Below are 16,531 nucleotides of genomic sequence, written 5' to 3' on the forward strand. Positions count from 1 at the left end.
CCTTCCAGCAATCTACTCAAACCAGCAGACTCGTTTTTCCAGAGAATTTTTCCAGATATAACCTTCCAAAGTAGACACATACATATTAGTGATGACGTTTCCCCGTTCTCAAATTCAAAACGAAATCAGATCACTCAAAATCATTCAATACTCCTGTATACAAGCTTCCTGTTGGAACACAATATTATGGTTTCACAGGCATGGGCTCAAATACCACCCAAGGCTTTGCCAAGGAAGAAGAAAGAAGGCTTTGCCTTAGACTGTAAGGCCAACTGGAATTGACTCTGTTGCCATTACTTAATGCCACTATTGAGCAGAGTAGTTGAATCAGAACAATTGTAGTATAAATTAAGATAATATTTGCTGTGCATTTATGATGTTCTTTTTATCCCAAACCTCAATAAAATAATATGAGAAAGAGGCAATACTAGCCACTTAGATCATTTTATGAATTAAACTCTATTAAAATTCAATACTATCCATGGAATTATTACCCACAATGGTTTCTTTAAAAAAAATGCCTCTATGTAGAGAGTCGGGACGCGGGTGGCGCTGTGGGTAAAACCTCAGCGCCTAGGACTTGCCAATCGCATGGTCGGCGGTTCGAATCCCCGCGGCGGGGTGAACTCCCGTCGTTCGGTCCCAGCTCCTGCCCACCTAGCAGTTCGAAAGCACCCTTAAGTGCAAGTAGATAAATAGGTACCGCTTTCTAGCGGGAAGGTAAACGGAGTTTCTGTGTGCTGCGCGGGTGCAGGCTCGCCAGAGCAGCTTCATCACACTGGCCACGTGGCCCGGAAGTGTCCTCGGACAGCGCTGGCCCCCGGCCTCTTAAGCGAGATGGGCGCGCAAACCTAGAGTCGGACACGACTGGCCCGTACAGGCAGGGGTACCTTTACCTTTATGTAGAGAGTCAGGATACTTTTGGATACTGGGGACAAACAAAGACAAAGGCCAAAACCTTCATTCCCTGCTTCTGAGCAGCTCGAGAAATTTGTCTGCTCCCTTCTGCAAACAGAATGCTGGACTAAATGGATCTTGGTCTGTTCCAGCAAGGCAAGACTTCAAAAAAGAAAGGATGTCACGTTTATAAATATTTCTTTCGTTTTTAAGAAGCACAATCTATCAGCTCCAGTGAAAATAACAAAAAGGGTTTTGATCTAACATGCATCATGACGTGGCCATTGAAAGCATGAAGAAGTGGAAGCAATTCATCTTCCCCAGGTGTTGGCAAGGATGCTGGTGAAAAGGAAATGTGCCAGCCAGACACCATGCTCTTGAACCGCTTACATCTTCACTGCTAGCTAACAATCTGTTAAAGAGCAAATCCTGGTCTTGCCTTCCTTGGCTAGCTTAGCAGTAACATCTCCTTGTACTTAGCGCTGTCTTAGATCTGAGTGATCTCCAACGGCGAAACATATATTATGGTTGATACAGGAGAAAGGAAGACTGGGTTGGGAAAAGGCTGTGGGCCTAATTGAAATAAAAGGGTTATAAAAACGTGGAGTGAATCAGAGACTCATTTTTCATGCTTTGAACCAGATGCCCAAGAACCTGAGCGCAAAACTGGATCCATGTTAGAATGCAGTTTGAGTTCCAGCATTATTTCGCTCTTACAATTCTCAACATATTGAAAAGATCTTGCTGCAGTTTATTTAGATTCTGCATTTCTCACTACACTAAAAGGGCCCTTCCAGGGGAATTTAGAGTTAAATGACTATTCCCCACCCCACCCCCAGGATTTGCTTAGAAATAAATTCACAGTGATGTTTGGCCGGTGGCACTGTGACGAGGAGAATGCCTGCTGGACCCCTTCAGAAGATTCCCTTTCCACATGGGCGCATACACAGAGTGACCACAAAAATCATCTCGGGGGAAAGTAACAACCACTTTGGTTTCTAATTTAAAGTGAATGACAGGTCGTTTCCACAGTTGCCATACATCAGAAGCATGTATATTTACCACTGCTCTTTGACATACTTAAGGTCCATAAATAGCAACACCCTAGAGGTCCCGGGCCCTAAGGAAGTTAGATTAGCCTCGACCAGAGCCAGGGTCTTTTCAACACTGGCTCCGACCTGGTGGAACACTCTGCCTCATGAGACCAGCGCCCTGGGGAATCTGATTTCTTTCCGTAGGGCCTGTAAGACAGAGCTGTTCCGCCTGGCCTTTGGCTTGGAGTCAATTTGGTTCCCTCCCCCTCTTTCTTTTTCCCCTTTCTCCTCCTGTGAAGAGGCTGCATTTTAATGTTGTCTTTTAATCTTGTTTTTTAAGTTGTATTTTAATCAACTTGTTTTTATTATTGGTTGTTAGCCGCCCTGAGCCCGGTCTTGGCTGAGGAAGGCAGGGTATAAATAAAATTTATTTATTATTATTAAGCAGTAGCCAAAGGTGGCACTTACCAGACCTCCTGACAGGTGGGCCACTACTAGTGACCAGGAGAGAGAGGGGCAAGATGGCAAGGAGGTTGGCGCTGGGCAAGGACACAGGCAGGGCCAATATGGCTCTCCTGACGGTGTGTTTGCACAGCACTGATCTCCCCACCATCTTGTCCCTCCCACTCTGCCTCCTGGTCATCAGTACCGACTCACCTGTCAGGAGGCTAGGTAAGTGCCCTCCCGTGCAGTACTATTAGCAAGGAGTAATAATAAACTCATTGGGTTGGATCCGAAGTAAGTTAGTTGCACTTAGTTCTCACTGAAACCAATTAGACTCGCATTGGTCATGACTAACTCCTCAAACTGTCATAGTCACACACTCACAGGGCTTCAGTGCAAGTTATTTAGTCTCGATCCAACCCTTTTTTCGTTAAACATGCAGGAAACTTAAGCATCTCCATTGCTATACATTTAAATATACAGTAGTTCACAAAAGCAGGTACAGTGGTGCCCCGCAAAACGAATGCCTCGCAAGACGGAAAACCTGCTAGACGAAAGGGTTTTCCGTTTTGGAGGTGCTTCGCAAAACGAATTTCCTATGGGCTTGCTTCGCAAGACGAAAATGTCTTGCGAGTTCCTGCGGGGTTTTTTTCCTCCCCCCCTTTTTCCCAAGCCGCTAAGCCGCTAAACAGCTGATCCGCTAAGCCGCTAAGCCGCTTAACAGCTGATCCGCTAAGCCGCTAAGCCGCTAAGCCGCTTAACAGCTGATCTGCTAAGCCGCTTATCAGCTGATCCACTAAGCCGCTTATCAGCTGATCCGCTAAGCCCGCTAAGCCGCTAATAGGGCTAATCCGCTAAGCCGCTAATGTGCTTGCTTTGCAAGACAAAAAAACCGCAAGACGAAGAGACTCGCGGAACGGATTCTTTTCGTCTTGCGAGGAAGAAGGGAAGAGAATATTTAAGTGAAGAGAAATATGTTGCTCATATGATACTTATAACACAAAGAGAAATAATCTCTCACACAATTACTGTCCTGCATGAGATAAGGTAAAGGTAAAAGGTAAAGGACCCCTGGATGATTAAGGCCAGTCAAAGGCGACCATGGGGTTGCAGCTCTAATCTCGCTTTCAGGCTGAGGGAGCTGGCGTTTGTCCACAGATAGCTTTCCAGGTCATGTGGCCAGCATGACCAAACCGCTTCTGGCACAACGGAACACCATGACGGAAACCAGAGCGCACGAAAACACCACATACCTTCCCACCAGAGCGGTACCTATTTATCTACTTGCACTGGTGTGCTTTCAAACTGCTAGGTTGGCAGGAGCTGGGACCGAGCAACAGGAGCTCACCCCATCGCAGGGCAAGCCCAAGAGGCTCAGTGGTTTAGACCACAGCGCCACCCACATCCCTATAGATGAGGTGAGAACGGACTGGCTAGCACCCTAGATGGGTAACTACCGTAGTTTTCCGTGTATAAGACTAGTTTTTTTAACCAAAAAATTAGATTTAAAATTGGGGCTTGTCTTATACACAGGTGGCACTGAGGGGTGTTTTCTTAATTTGGAGTCCCCCAAAATAGGGGGCGTCTTATACACAGAAAAATACAGCAATTTCCTTCCTCTTTGGCATGCGGCTTGGATCATAAACCAGTGCCATCTGGATGGGATCCTTTTACCACATTCTTTCTTATGCTGAGCAAACATCGCTGACTTGCAGATGATGCTAGTTTACCTGTATGCATGTGTTGCAGCTAAGGTATGCTGAGCATGAAGTTAGAAACAGAAGCTCTTGCCTTAGGACAGTAGCTAAAATACATGAGCTTCTCTTTCCTCCTCTTGACTTCAGTTTTAGCTGGCAGCGTGTGCCTCTATCTGAACAAAACATTTCAAACAGTTGTTTCCAACCATCCTTTTTAGGGGCAGCCCATTTTTATCAATATGGATAAACAAGGGGGTGTGTGAAAATCATAATACATATGTAAGGCAGTTGTTTAGGATTCTCTTATAAATTGCTTTTTAAAACAGTTTGTGACATCCACCCTATTGCTGAAATGCAAGACTTTTAACACCGAGGAGCGTGGAATACCCAGGAACACTATTTTCAACGGTAAGGAATCTCATCAGCTGTTTCACGTCTGTGTCCATTAAATAGCAGCTCAAAGAGAGGTATGGGGAAGATGAATTGATGCTACTCAAAAGTAAAAAGGGGGGGGGACGTTTCAGAAGGAAGAGGAAGGAGACAGCCCAAAAATTTGTTATGTATGAATAACTGTGGTTGCAATATGCATTATTTCCTCCTGCATTCCCATGGCCCGGAGGGGGGGTGGGGAGAGAGAGAGAGAGAGAGAGAAGAATGAATATTGTGAGCCAAACCACATGTCTTACATTTTTTTCCTGAATATGACCCAACACAAAGCATTCAAGATCAGAGAAGCCAAGAGCCATATGGAAATTGCATGGACGAAGATTAAAAGCTAACATTCATATTAGAAAAGAATGAGATTGCAAACTGATGCTTCAAAACTAAATTCTGTCCAACTTGTCCTTTTCCCGCCAGTGCTTCCCCAAAGCCTGAGGTAGCATCCCGATTAGAGATTATGTGTCTTTTTTTTTTTTACAACGTTAAGGTGAAATTGTAACAACTGTAACCCAAAACAATTTTTTTAAGAATTCCACTTTGAGCAGTAGGAAAATGTCATTTTAAAGCAGTAAGGAACAACTGGGAACAACCCGCTCTGATTACACTTACACTTACCATTCTGGAGAATTACTAAATCCTTTACTTCAGGAGTGGGGAAACTTTGACCCTCCAGATAATGTTGGCTGATGGTCCAAAGTTGATGGGAGATGTAGTGCAAACATCTGGAGGGCCAAACATCTGGCTTCTCAATGAACATGAGGTGCTTTTGGTCTCCTCCCACAGGGAGGAAATGGTGAGGGCTGCCCTCTGGGGTCTCTGGGGCTCTATACCCCCCATGTGATTCAGAGTGGGGTCCTTCCCCGCAACTGATGGCCTTTGATTCCCATTGTTGGATAAGACTGATCTGATCTGCCCCCTTGTCCCTGTTGTAGATATTCTTCCCTGGCAGGGATGGGTCATCATTTTGTGGTTTGCCTCAGGTGCCAAAATGTCTTGGGCCAGCCCTGATTCAAAGTATGATAGATTCTGGTCTGAAATATCTCTAAAGACATTTAGGATTGTTAAATCTTTGGGGATGCTTCTAATTCCTGGTTTCGTCCAATTTAATTGGATTTGTGGATCTAAATTCCTAGAATGCATTCAACATGTCAGCCAAATTGTTCTAGGCTGTGATCCCAACCTCATTTGCTTGGAATCATGTTCCACTGTAAGCAATTCCAAGTAATGTATTCAGGATTGGTGTGACAGCCAGTATCAGGAAGCTTGGAAATAATTTTACACAACGTTTAGCAAAGATGTTCAATATCTAACCCAATGAAGCCAGAATGGGTTGTTCCACACAATCCTTCTATGACATACAGAGAATGCAAGCTGCTTTCAATGGATTGTGGTCATGCTTTACAAATGGTGAATACCAAGAGGGAATAAACAGAGGGGAAAGTGGCACAATTAGCATCAAATTAAGTGTTACTAAATATTACAAGCAAACAGGCTCTTTGGGAAGGGGTGGTTTTGAGGAACGGCGTGTGTGGGTATTTCGCTCACTACTCCCCTTCAAAGGTGTATCCACACACCACCTTTCTTCCGTGGGGTTTCAAAGGTGTGCTTAGTCCCACAAACACAGGTGAAACCCTGCAGCAGAAACATGGCTTGGGGGGAGGGAGGCGATTTGGAGCAGAGAAGAAGCAAGCCAATCAGCATTAAGCAGGGCCAATTCAGAGCAAAGAAGCACATCACATTATCCCTGCTACTTCTGTATTCTAAATTGCCTTTTTCCTAAGCATCTCTCTCTCTTTCTCCCTCCCTCTGGCCTTATGCTGGCCTTTGGCCGTAATAAAGATTCTCCTTCTAAGGCCATTGGCTTTGTTGTATGTGCCCTTGCCATGTGGCATATAAGCAACAACACCTGGAACCAGAAAGGGTCATGGCAGATAAAGGAGTAGCTTCTGTCCTAATTACTGTACCTTCTTGCCTATTCTCTTTAAGCCCCAATGTTATTAAAACATTTAAGGTAACAGCCCCAAACACACTTAAAGGTAAAGGGACCCCTGACCGTTAGGTCCAGTCACGGACGACTCTGGGGTTGCGGTGCTCATCTCGCTTTATTGGCCGAGGGAGCCGGCGTACAGCTTCTGGGTCATGTGGCCAGTATGACTAAGCCACTTCTGGCAAACTAGAGCAGCGCACGGAAACGCCGTTTACCTTCCCGCTGGAGTGGTACCTATTTATCTACTTGCACTTTGATGTGCTTTCGAACTGCTAGGTTGGCAGGAGCAGGGACCGAGCAATGGGAGCTCACCCTGTCGCGGGGAATCAAACCGCCAACCTTCTGAACAGCAAGTCCTAGGCTCAGTGGTTTAACCCACAGCGCCACCTGCGTCCCTTGTTGGTAAGTAACACGCTTACTATGGAGCAAACCTAACTAAACACAATGAAACTTGCTTCCAGCAGTGTGCGGTGATTTTTTCACAGGGGAACAGTTAGGGCCAGAGGCATTGGCTTGCGAGGGGCATCGATGTCATGTGTGTGACACTGCAATGTCCTGATGTCGCATACATGAGCATTGCGCCTCCCTCCCTAAGCCAGAAAGAAGCTTCTCGGGCTTTGGGAAGAAGGCACCAGGGGAACATTTAGGTGACTAGTCTAGTCCCCTTAGTCCAATGACCGCACACCACTCCTTGATTCCATGCACAGGATTGTATGCATTTTATCATCCCATTCTGATAAATCCAGAATGGGATACATCTCATCGATTTTGAAAAACCTGAATTTTTAGATTAAAGCAGGCTTCAGCAGTGTGAAACGGAACTCACTGCTTAGCAAAAGGCACAGTTGACAAGCCGGTCTAACTGCAGCACAACGTGCGTTAAAGTATTCCAAATAGCATCATTTGCTACAGGGCTAAAGCTTATCACAGCAAGCAAAACCACAGGAGGATTGCAAGGCAGCAGCGCCGCTGTTGCATTCAAAGAAAGGCACGCTCGTTCATTTTTGAAGTCGAAGCTTAGGCTTGACCACAAATTCCTCCCTCAGTGTAGGATTCTCTAATGCATTCCATATGAGCAGCACAAGTAATCCTTGCTCTTCAGATTCATTCACTTACTGTTGCATCTTCTGAATTCCCATTGGGTACTTCTACTGCCCGGATAGTTGTGTCTACCCTCACCTTTGCCCTTGTTACAAACTGGATGACGGATGAACTGTCCTAAGGATTGAAAAAAACAGTAAAAGTTGAGTAACTCTGTCAATTCCACAGCCTTCAAAGACTTTTAAACACCAGCTCTTTTATGGCCTCAGATGCAAGGTCCATCAAGGTCCAATATTCCAGATTTAAATCCAACACATCCCATTAAATTTGATATATAGTCCTTTTTATGTTTTCAAACTCAGATCTGATATGGGTAAAAAGCTCTTCAGTCTGGAAACATCGCCCAATTAAAAGAATGCAACACACTGCCAAACATCACCAGCAAAGAACATCTTAACCTGAATTGTTTCCACATAATTAGGAACAGATATTTAGATACAATTACTAAATTGCAGTTGCACACAGTACTGGTTAAAACATTGCATTATCAAAATAAATCCTAACATAACTCACTGTAAAAAAGCCTAAATATGTGTATGATTGTGTGTGGGGGGGGTTTATTCTTCTTCTGCAGAAGTGAATTAGTCTTGTGTTTCCTATGAAGAGTCTGAGCATGAGGAGTCTAAACACAAGGAGCCAGTAACCTTTTTAAGTCAACAGTTCTTCTAGAATGTCAAATTATTTCAGGTTACAATCAAGCGATGAATAAATTTTATGACATATATAAATAAAACTGCATCCTATGCCCTCAAGAATTACAGCATCCTAATCACATGATTAGGGACGCGGGTGGTGCTGTGGGTTAAACCACAGAGCCTAGGACTTGCCGATCAGAAGGTTGGCGGTTCGAATCCCCGCGACGGGGTGAGCTCCTGTTGCTCGGTCCCTGCTCCTGCTAACCTAGCAGTTTGAAAGCACGTCATACTGGACTCCCTTTACCTTTACCTTTAATCACATGACTGTTATATGGTACTGCAGGACCATAGTGGCAAATTAGAAAACACAACTGGAGTTATAATGTTCTTTGTTATTTCTTCCTGGCTATAATAATTACAGTGGTGCCTCGCAAGACGAAAAGAATCCGTTCTGCGAGTCTCTTCGTCTAGCGGTTTTTTCGTCTTGTGAAGCAAGCCCATTGACGGATTAGCGGATTAGCGCTATTAGCGGCTTTTAGCGGCTTAGCGGATAAGCGGCTTAGCGGCTTAGAAAAACGGGGGGAAAGGGGAAAAAACCCGCAGGAACTCGCAAGACATTCGTTTTGCGAAGCACCTCCAAAACGGAAAACTCTTTCGTATAGTGAGTTTTCCGTCTTGCGAGGCATTCGTCTTGCGGGGCACCACTGTATTTTTACCCTGCGGCTCTCACCTACACAGTGTCTATGGTCAAAGGGGGCTCCTAAATGTGCACTGTGGACCTGACACTTGGACCAAAGTCCTCTGTGTTCCTCTCTACACCAGGAATACACCACTACACCAGCGTGCTGTAGTGGTTAAGAGCGGTGGACTCATAATCTGGTGAACTGGGTTCGCTTCCCCGCTCCTCCACATGCAGCTGCTGGGTGACCTTGGGCTAGTCACACTTCTCTGAAGTCTCTCAGCCCCACTCACTTCACAGAGTGTTTCTTGTGGGGAAGGAAGGGAAAGGAGAATGTTAGCCGCTTTGAGACTCCTTAAGGGGAGTGAAAGGCAGAATAAAGTCCAAACTCTCCTTCTTCTAATCTACCGGAGGGCAGAATTGTGTCTATTATATGGCATGGCCTGCCCCACCCCCCACGCCGCTACTTCTGGCGCAGTGGAGGGTGCTGCCCCATCAACAAGGTGGGAGGGGGAATTAAATATATTTTATTATTTTTTCATAGATTTCACATATAATTCCAATACACAATGTATTTTTTTTCCTTTTGCTTTATCAACTTCCCATTCCGTTCACAGCTAGCGTTCAGAAGTCGTACGATGGGAGGCATGAAAAGATGTACAAGTTTAAAACGCATTCCACTTATGTTTGCAGGAACCATTCCAGATAATTCCATCGTAATTCCTGTAGTGTGACGGATCATGTACAGGCACCTTAAGAGTATAATTCAGGCAACGATGCTCACCTTTTTCAATATCTCAGTATTCAACAGCATATGCACATCTATGCTGCGGGATTCTGCTTTAGCTAGTGAGCTTAAGTTGCAGCGTATAATTAGGCAGGACCTGCCTGGTCTTTCGCAGTCCTAAGGGAGAGAAGTAGAAAGCTGTGAGACAAGTAAGGAAATGTGCCAAAATTAAAAGGAATGCTCTTTGGCTTTTCTGACTGGATGGGTAACATCAGCCCTGGTTTTGTAACTCCTGTCCAACTTCTCTAGACACCTATCCTAGAGAATTGTAGGAGCAAGTGACTGTCACACTGGCCCCCAGGGGTGCGGGAAGCCAGGATCTGGCCTGCTGGGCTGGGAAGCTTCTCTGTCTCTGTCATAGACCATCTGGTACAGATCTCCCCATGAAAGATCCCAGGTGGCGCAACAACTATTCATACAAACAAGGGTCTACTTTTTAGCTCAGCGCCACATCGCTTGTGGATCTAGGATCCTTTCTTGGCTGAAGAGTGGGATAAAAATGCCTTAAATAAATGAAGTTTCAATCTTCAACACCCCTGGGTGGGTAAGGATATATTTTACTGGGGGGCCATTGTGAGTCAGTGTTGATAACTGTGAGCTAGGTGAGTCCATAATCTGATTTGGTATAAAACAGCAACTGCACTTTTGCTGCACTGTAGAATAAATTAACTGAATAAAGTAGCTGAAATGGCTGATCAGCTGAATGAACAGCTTTATCATTCAGTTTAGAGCCTGTTCCCAAACAGTAAAGAAACTAGTCAGCTTGCATCAGAGTCTCAGGTATCCAAGCACTACAATCCAAAAACTGTAGTGTGTCATCTTAAATCATACTAACGCTGGTCCCATGGACCCTTTCCTGGGAGCAAATCCAATGCACATAGTGGGACTTCTGAGTAAACATGCAAAGGGTCACAATACATGTGATTTGGGAGATCTGTGATTCTTGACATCTTTATTTTTTTGCTAGAGGCACTGGGGAATCAGCACAAGGGGGAAAGGTTAACTGCTCTTCTTACTGCAGTACAGCCACAATCCAAATTATGGGGTTCCTGTGGCTGGTTTAAGGAAAAGAAAAGGACATCAGGAGATTCAGTCATGGAAGTCCTGCGTTATAAGGTTCATGGCCTCTTAAGGCTGCATCATCCACTGAAATACTATCTCTACTTTTAAAAAATATCCATCAATATTATTCTCTCTCTAGATGCTGTAAGTAACAGAAGAGCTAACTCCTGTTCCTTTAGGAAACCTTATCCTTGCCCAGAAGCTATCTATTCCACTACAGAAGAACACCCCCATTACACAAGATTGTGTTTCTCCTTAATTAATTCCATTTGATGGGAACCCCGTGAGAAGATTGTTCACACGTCAATTGTACCATCTCACTGGGTTGTTGACAAGTGTTAATAGCCGACTCCCCACTATGTATGTGATGAATCTCAGATGTCCCAAGGAGAGCTGGCCTCCACCTGATTTGCTGATTTCCTTTCTTTCTCCAAACCTTTATTAGGCATTACAGATATAGACCATCTTAGACCTATACAAAAATTTTAAAATATATACAAAGAAACAGCGATATACAGTAACAAAAATTTTCATTGGAGTGTCTTCCGGCTAAACTGTGCCATTCACCACTCTAAGAGATACTATGGACAGAAACTGGGTTAATATCAGACAGACAGAATCTGCTATTTTCATTGTGCCTTGATTATAACTAACCAAGAAGGGGGATAACATGTGTTTACGTAGCTGGTTGTAACAGTGGACAGTAGAAAAGAATATGTTCTACAATTGTTCCACCAATTGCTGATTTCCTTCTTTCTTGATAAGCTTTTCTCCAAAACCTTCAGATGTAAAAATAATAATATCCCCCCCCCCCCGCAATGCTTTTGTTGTCTCTTTTAATGTTTTCTATGGATCCCAGTATGACTATTTGCAAATCAGCTGGAGATACTCAGTAACTGAACCTGTCTTAGGAACTGGACCAGTCTTGAGCAACTGCAGAATATGCTATATTTCTATGCTTGACTGAATCCCTTTGCTAATTCAAATGATCTGTCTCAACTATGTGCAAGCTGCTCGTGTCTAATGTGACTCTGTTAACAGCAATGAGATGAATAAAGGCACCTTAAAATAGCAACAACAACAATAACACAGGCCTGGATTTCGAATATTTTGGATAAAGGATATCTAATGCAGGTATTTCAACTGTGGATTGTCAAAGAAGGGCACAGCTCTGAACCTGTTCCCCCTTTCAATGATCATGTATTGCTTAATCACAGTATATTACTCTAATTACTGGCTGTATGCATTATGTTAGAACAGGGGTCAGCAAACTTTTTCAGCAGGGGGCCGGTCCACTGTCCCTCAGACCTTGTGGGGGGCTGGACTATATTTTGAAGAAAAAAATATGAACAAATTCCTATGCCCCACAAATAACCCAGAGATGCATTTTAAATAAAAGGACACATTCTACTCATGTAAAAAAACACACTGATTCCCAGACCATTCGCAGGCCGGATTTAGAAGGCGATTAGGCCGGATCCGGCCCCCGGGCCTTAGTTTGCCTACCCATGTGCTAGAACCTAAACTTAAGGCTGCATGTGAGAATGCATGGAAAATAGGCATAATTATGTTTTTCTACATCTATTTTTCACACAGTGGAATATCAACTTGGCAATCGCATCAGTGAACTATCTTCTTCCTTTAGTAGCAAATCTTTTCTGGGTTGTGGGCAATGATATAGCAGATCGGATCAATGGATAAAGACAAGGATTCTCTACTGACAGTTATGGACATTAACTCAGTGTGCTCTCTTTTAGCTGTAAGAGTAGTGGGTAGGCCATGCATGTACGAGGCTCTGGAATATGTCAACTAAATTTATAGAAGTCGAAAATGAAGTTAGTTTCTTACCAATACTTTCCTCCCAGATTTGGTAAAAAAGGCAAATATTGTGTGGAAAATGTTCTCCTTTTCTTGAGGAATGACACATGGGGTTGGATTTTTCTGAAAAGAGCAGTTTCCTTTGTCCTGGGCAACCTAAAGAAAGGTCACAACAACACAAAAATAATTGATTAACCCTCTTTTGTGAATATACCACCTTTTCCATTAGATTAATTTAGATTTATTTATTTTTTTTAAAAAAAAGAAATAAAAGGGAAAAAACCCATACTTTTCCCATATGGGCAACAAGAAAAAAAATGAAACAAAGACCACTCCTGCAAGGGCTGCCAGTTTCTTATAAGCTTTTCCTTATTTACATATGTTAACTACAATGAATGGAAATAGAAAATTGCCTATTGTCAATCCTACCCAATTTTGCCTACTGAGAACCAATTATTTCCTTTCCATCTTAGTGACTGGCAAGTTCTAAAATGCCTTTATTTGGAAGCAAGCAGTATTTATTTCCATGGAACTAAAGGCTGGTTCGTGAAGTTGAGGCTGATCCTGAAGCTGAGGCTCCAATACTTTGGCCACCTCATGAGAAGACTCCCTGGAAAAGACCCTGATGTTGGGAAAGATGGAGGGCACAAGGAGAAGGGGACAACAGAGGACAAGATGGTTGGACAGTGTTTTCGAAGCTACCAGCATGAGTTTGACCAAACTGTGGGAGGCAGTGGAAGACAGGAGTGCCTGGCATGCTCTGGTCCATGGGGTCACGAAGAGTCGGACACGACTAAACGACTAAACAACAAAAAGGCTGGTTGTTAAATTAAAGGAGCAGTATTGTTGCCATTCTCACTCCACACTAGTTTGGTAATATCAGAACTGTTGGATCATCTAGGAGTTATTCTCAAGGGATGTTGTTGGATGAAAAATAACCCCTCCTATGGGAACTGGTTCTAATACTACTGGTGCTGGATCAGTCTGGGGTAGAGGCATGGAGAAGTGGCAACCATGCCTTCAGAAGTATGCTACCAATGCAAAAAGAGAACTGGATGTGATTGTAGGCATGTATGTCCTTTTGGTGAGGGAGGTGTTTACTGATGCAATCCTGACACCTTTTTAAATCACCGTCATGCGTACAATAAGAGCAACATTGCTTTTTTGTAGTGTTTTCTCAACGCAAACCAACCTGCACATCGGTAAAACACTGCACAAAAGGAACACAATTACAATCAGTTATACGGTCAAGATGGATTTTTAGCAATGCTTTATCAATGTGCACATGTGCCACTGATTATGTAGAGAGGGGAAAATTCGCTCACGAATGAAAACAAGTGAAAGCTACTCCAAACTGTACATACAGAACACTCTGCACAAAATTCAGAAACAAAAAAAACGAATCAACTGAAGATTCCTAATGCAACAAATTCTATCACAGAAACAAAACCAAGTAACTTCAGCATCTAGCAGGAAATTTGGGGAATACCCCTTGCATTCACATCCTTTGTATATTCTTCGTTTCTCAATAACGATTTCTCAATTACTTCTTCCCAACCATTCCATGCCCTCCCACCAACCTTTTTTTTATGTGGCATTTTTGCGCTTGCACATGAGCAACCATGCACACACCTATCATGGATGGCCTCTAGATATTATGGACTACAGCACCCATCACTCCCAGCATAGCCAATGATTAGAGGTTGATAGGAGTTGCAGTCATCTGGAGGTCACCATGTAAGGTACCCTTGCTCTGAAGTTTCTGCAGACTATTCCAGTTCCTAGCAGTGCCGAGCAAGCTGGAATAACGTAGCAGAGTGCTTGTGAATGACAAATTGCAATTTCTCAAGAGGCACCCTTCTGAGATGAATATGAATCAGCTGACTCTGTTTGCCCCTAAAACAGATGCTTTATTCACAAGCTCCATAGTATGCTGACCTCGGTGACTTGTCAAATGTTTTATCTTATAATCGTTGTCAGAGCTGTTTTTGGCATGTATCTTTTAACAAGTATTTCCTGGTGTATTCGCAGTGCAAGTCCACAAACTAGGTAACTTGTAACACACACATCCCTTTTTTTAAGCGGAGGATCCAACTTCTTTCAAAAGTGGACACTGCAAAATAAATAGCTGTACATAGCCTCTCCAAATGCAGAGACAGTTTGTTCTCCTGGACAGATTTACGACTTACAACAAGCAAATAAGGGATGCTTTGCACATGGCAAGAGGCTGAGAAAACAGATGTGACAAGTGATGTTTCTCCTTTCTGCCGGTTTCCTTTCAGCGTGCAAAAAGTGATCTTGTGAACTGGGAAAGGGGAGAGAGCTCCAGTAGGAAACCACATGCTTTGTATCTCCAAATAGAAAAATCTCTTGCTGAAACCCCAGAAAGCTAGATGGAGCAATGATCTCACTCAGTGTAAAGTAGCATTCTATGTCCTTATCTACCCATGAGAAAATTACATGGGCTTCACAAGCAGCCAAACATCACAAACATGTGTCCTGCAGCTGATCCATGGTCACTGATGGTATTGCTTACAGTGCTTGCAGTGTACACGGCAAGCAGTGCTACAGCCACCTTCGCTTCCCCCGCCAATGAGCTGGCCACTGCTAGCTCCTTCTTGCTAATCTACATTCTTGTTTTCAGAAAGACTTAGAGTTTTGGAACGCCCATGCTAAACTGGTCTACCAACCAGCTTAAGAGAACAGCATGCATAATATCATAGAAAGCAGTAGCCAATGTGCTGCCCACCTCTATGTAACAGACTACAACTTCCATCATCCCTGACCATTATTCATAGCTAGCTGGAGCTGATCAGAATCAAAAACCCCAGTTTCTGCAGGGCACCTTGTCATAACTATTCTCTTTTAAGGTCTCCCATTTGAAGAAAAATGACTGTAATGGGTCAATTCACACCTATGTCAAACTTCTCTGAACTTTTGTGGCAACTAGAATAAGGCATGACTGCCCCTCTTTGGCATGGCTAACAAAGACATTCAAGTGTTTGTGAACAGGAAGAACACATTGCACCCAATGTATCAACAGTGAGGGGAAACATTTGTTTTATTTAATTTTAGGGCTCACAAAAGGTTCGCGTCTACAGTTAACACCACCATACATGGAATCCAAGCGGCAAGTTTACATGTAACATTCCTCTGTTCAAGCACTCCGTGGTTTAATTTCAAGGTTGTGCTTACATTCTGCCTTTCTGTGGTGGCAAAGGAGGGTAATTTATCCACTGTACGGATGCCAACTTGATATGGGGCAAAGTATCTTGTAGGAATTGTCCGAGTAACTGTTGCATGGATCCAGCCATGGATTATTGGTCCACAAGGGACTGAACAAATAGACTGGGGATGACAGGTGGTTTTCTTAAGGCAGCAATACATTGCTTGCTTTCTTCAGCTTTGTGGGTCACAGATTGTTCAGAGCTGAAGCAGAGTTTTATCCTTCCTTCTGTCTCTCTTTTATCCTTGAGTACGTGCAATTTCAGGCAGTTCCTCCATCTAACAGAGCTGGCAGCACTATTAACAACTTAAGTAGTTCACATCTCATTCAGAATCTGGCATCAGATAAAGGCTGCAATCCTATATATACACTTACTTGGGACTGCCCCACTTAATCAGTGGGCTTACTCCTGAGTATACATATACAGGATTGCACTGCATGGAGTAACTTTTTGTGTTCTTTTGTATGGAAGTTGGTACCCCACTAAAGAAGAACCAACCTGACAACAGTGCCTTCGTTATCTTATCTTTTTAAAATCTGCATTTAATTTCAAATGCAATGCATACTCTCTCTCCCTCCCCCTATATATAAAAATATGTTTTTATGCTGTGAACCACCCTGAGATCTATGCATGAAGGGTGGTATATAAATTTAATATATACAAAAAATGAATACAATCACCGCTTACTGAGAACATTTAGCCTCCCTTAAGTTTAAGACAGA

The 16,531-nt window shown here is 43.4% G+C and overlaps 1 protein-coding gene across 1 annotated transcript in view; it reads right to left on the reverse strand.

The window, feature by feature from the left end:
- ITGA9 (integrin subunit alpha 9) overlaps nucleotides 1-16,531 on the reverse strand; it is a 228,183-nt gene that overhangs the window by 23,436 nt on the left and 188,216 nt on the right. The window contains exons 24-26 of the mRNA XM_081931017.1: nucleotides 12,613-12,738; nucleotides 9,700-9,819; nucleotides 7,617-7,718 (exon numbers count right to left, since the gene is read on the reverse strand). Coding sequence (XP_081787143.1) covers nucleotides 7,617-7,718; nucleotides 9,700-9,819; nucleotides 12,613-12,738 — 348 coding nt within the window. The remainder of the gene's footprint in view (nucleotides 1-7,616; nucleotides 7,719-9,699; nucleotides 9,820-12,612; nucleotides 12,739-16,531) is intronic.

The sequence above is a fragment of the Podarcis melisellensis genome (assembly GCF_964234715.1).
Source record: "Podarcis melisellensis genome assembly, chromosome: 12".
In the NCBI taxonomy this organism is placed as follows: domain Eukaryota; kingdom Metazoa; phylum Chordata; class Lepidosauria; order Squamata; family Lacertidae; genus Podarcis; species Podarcis melisellensis.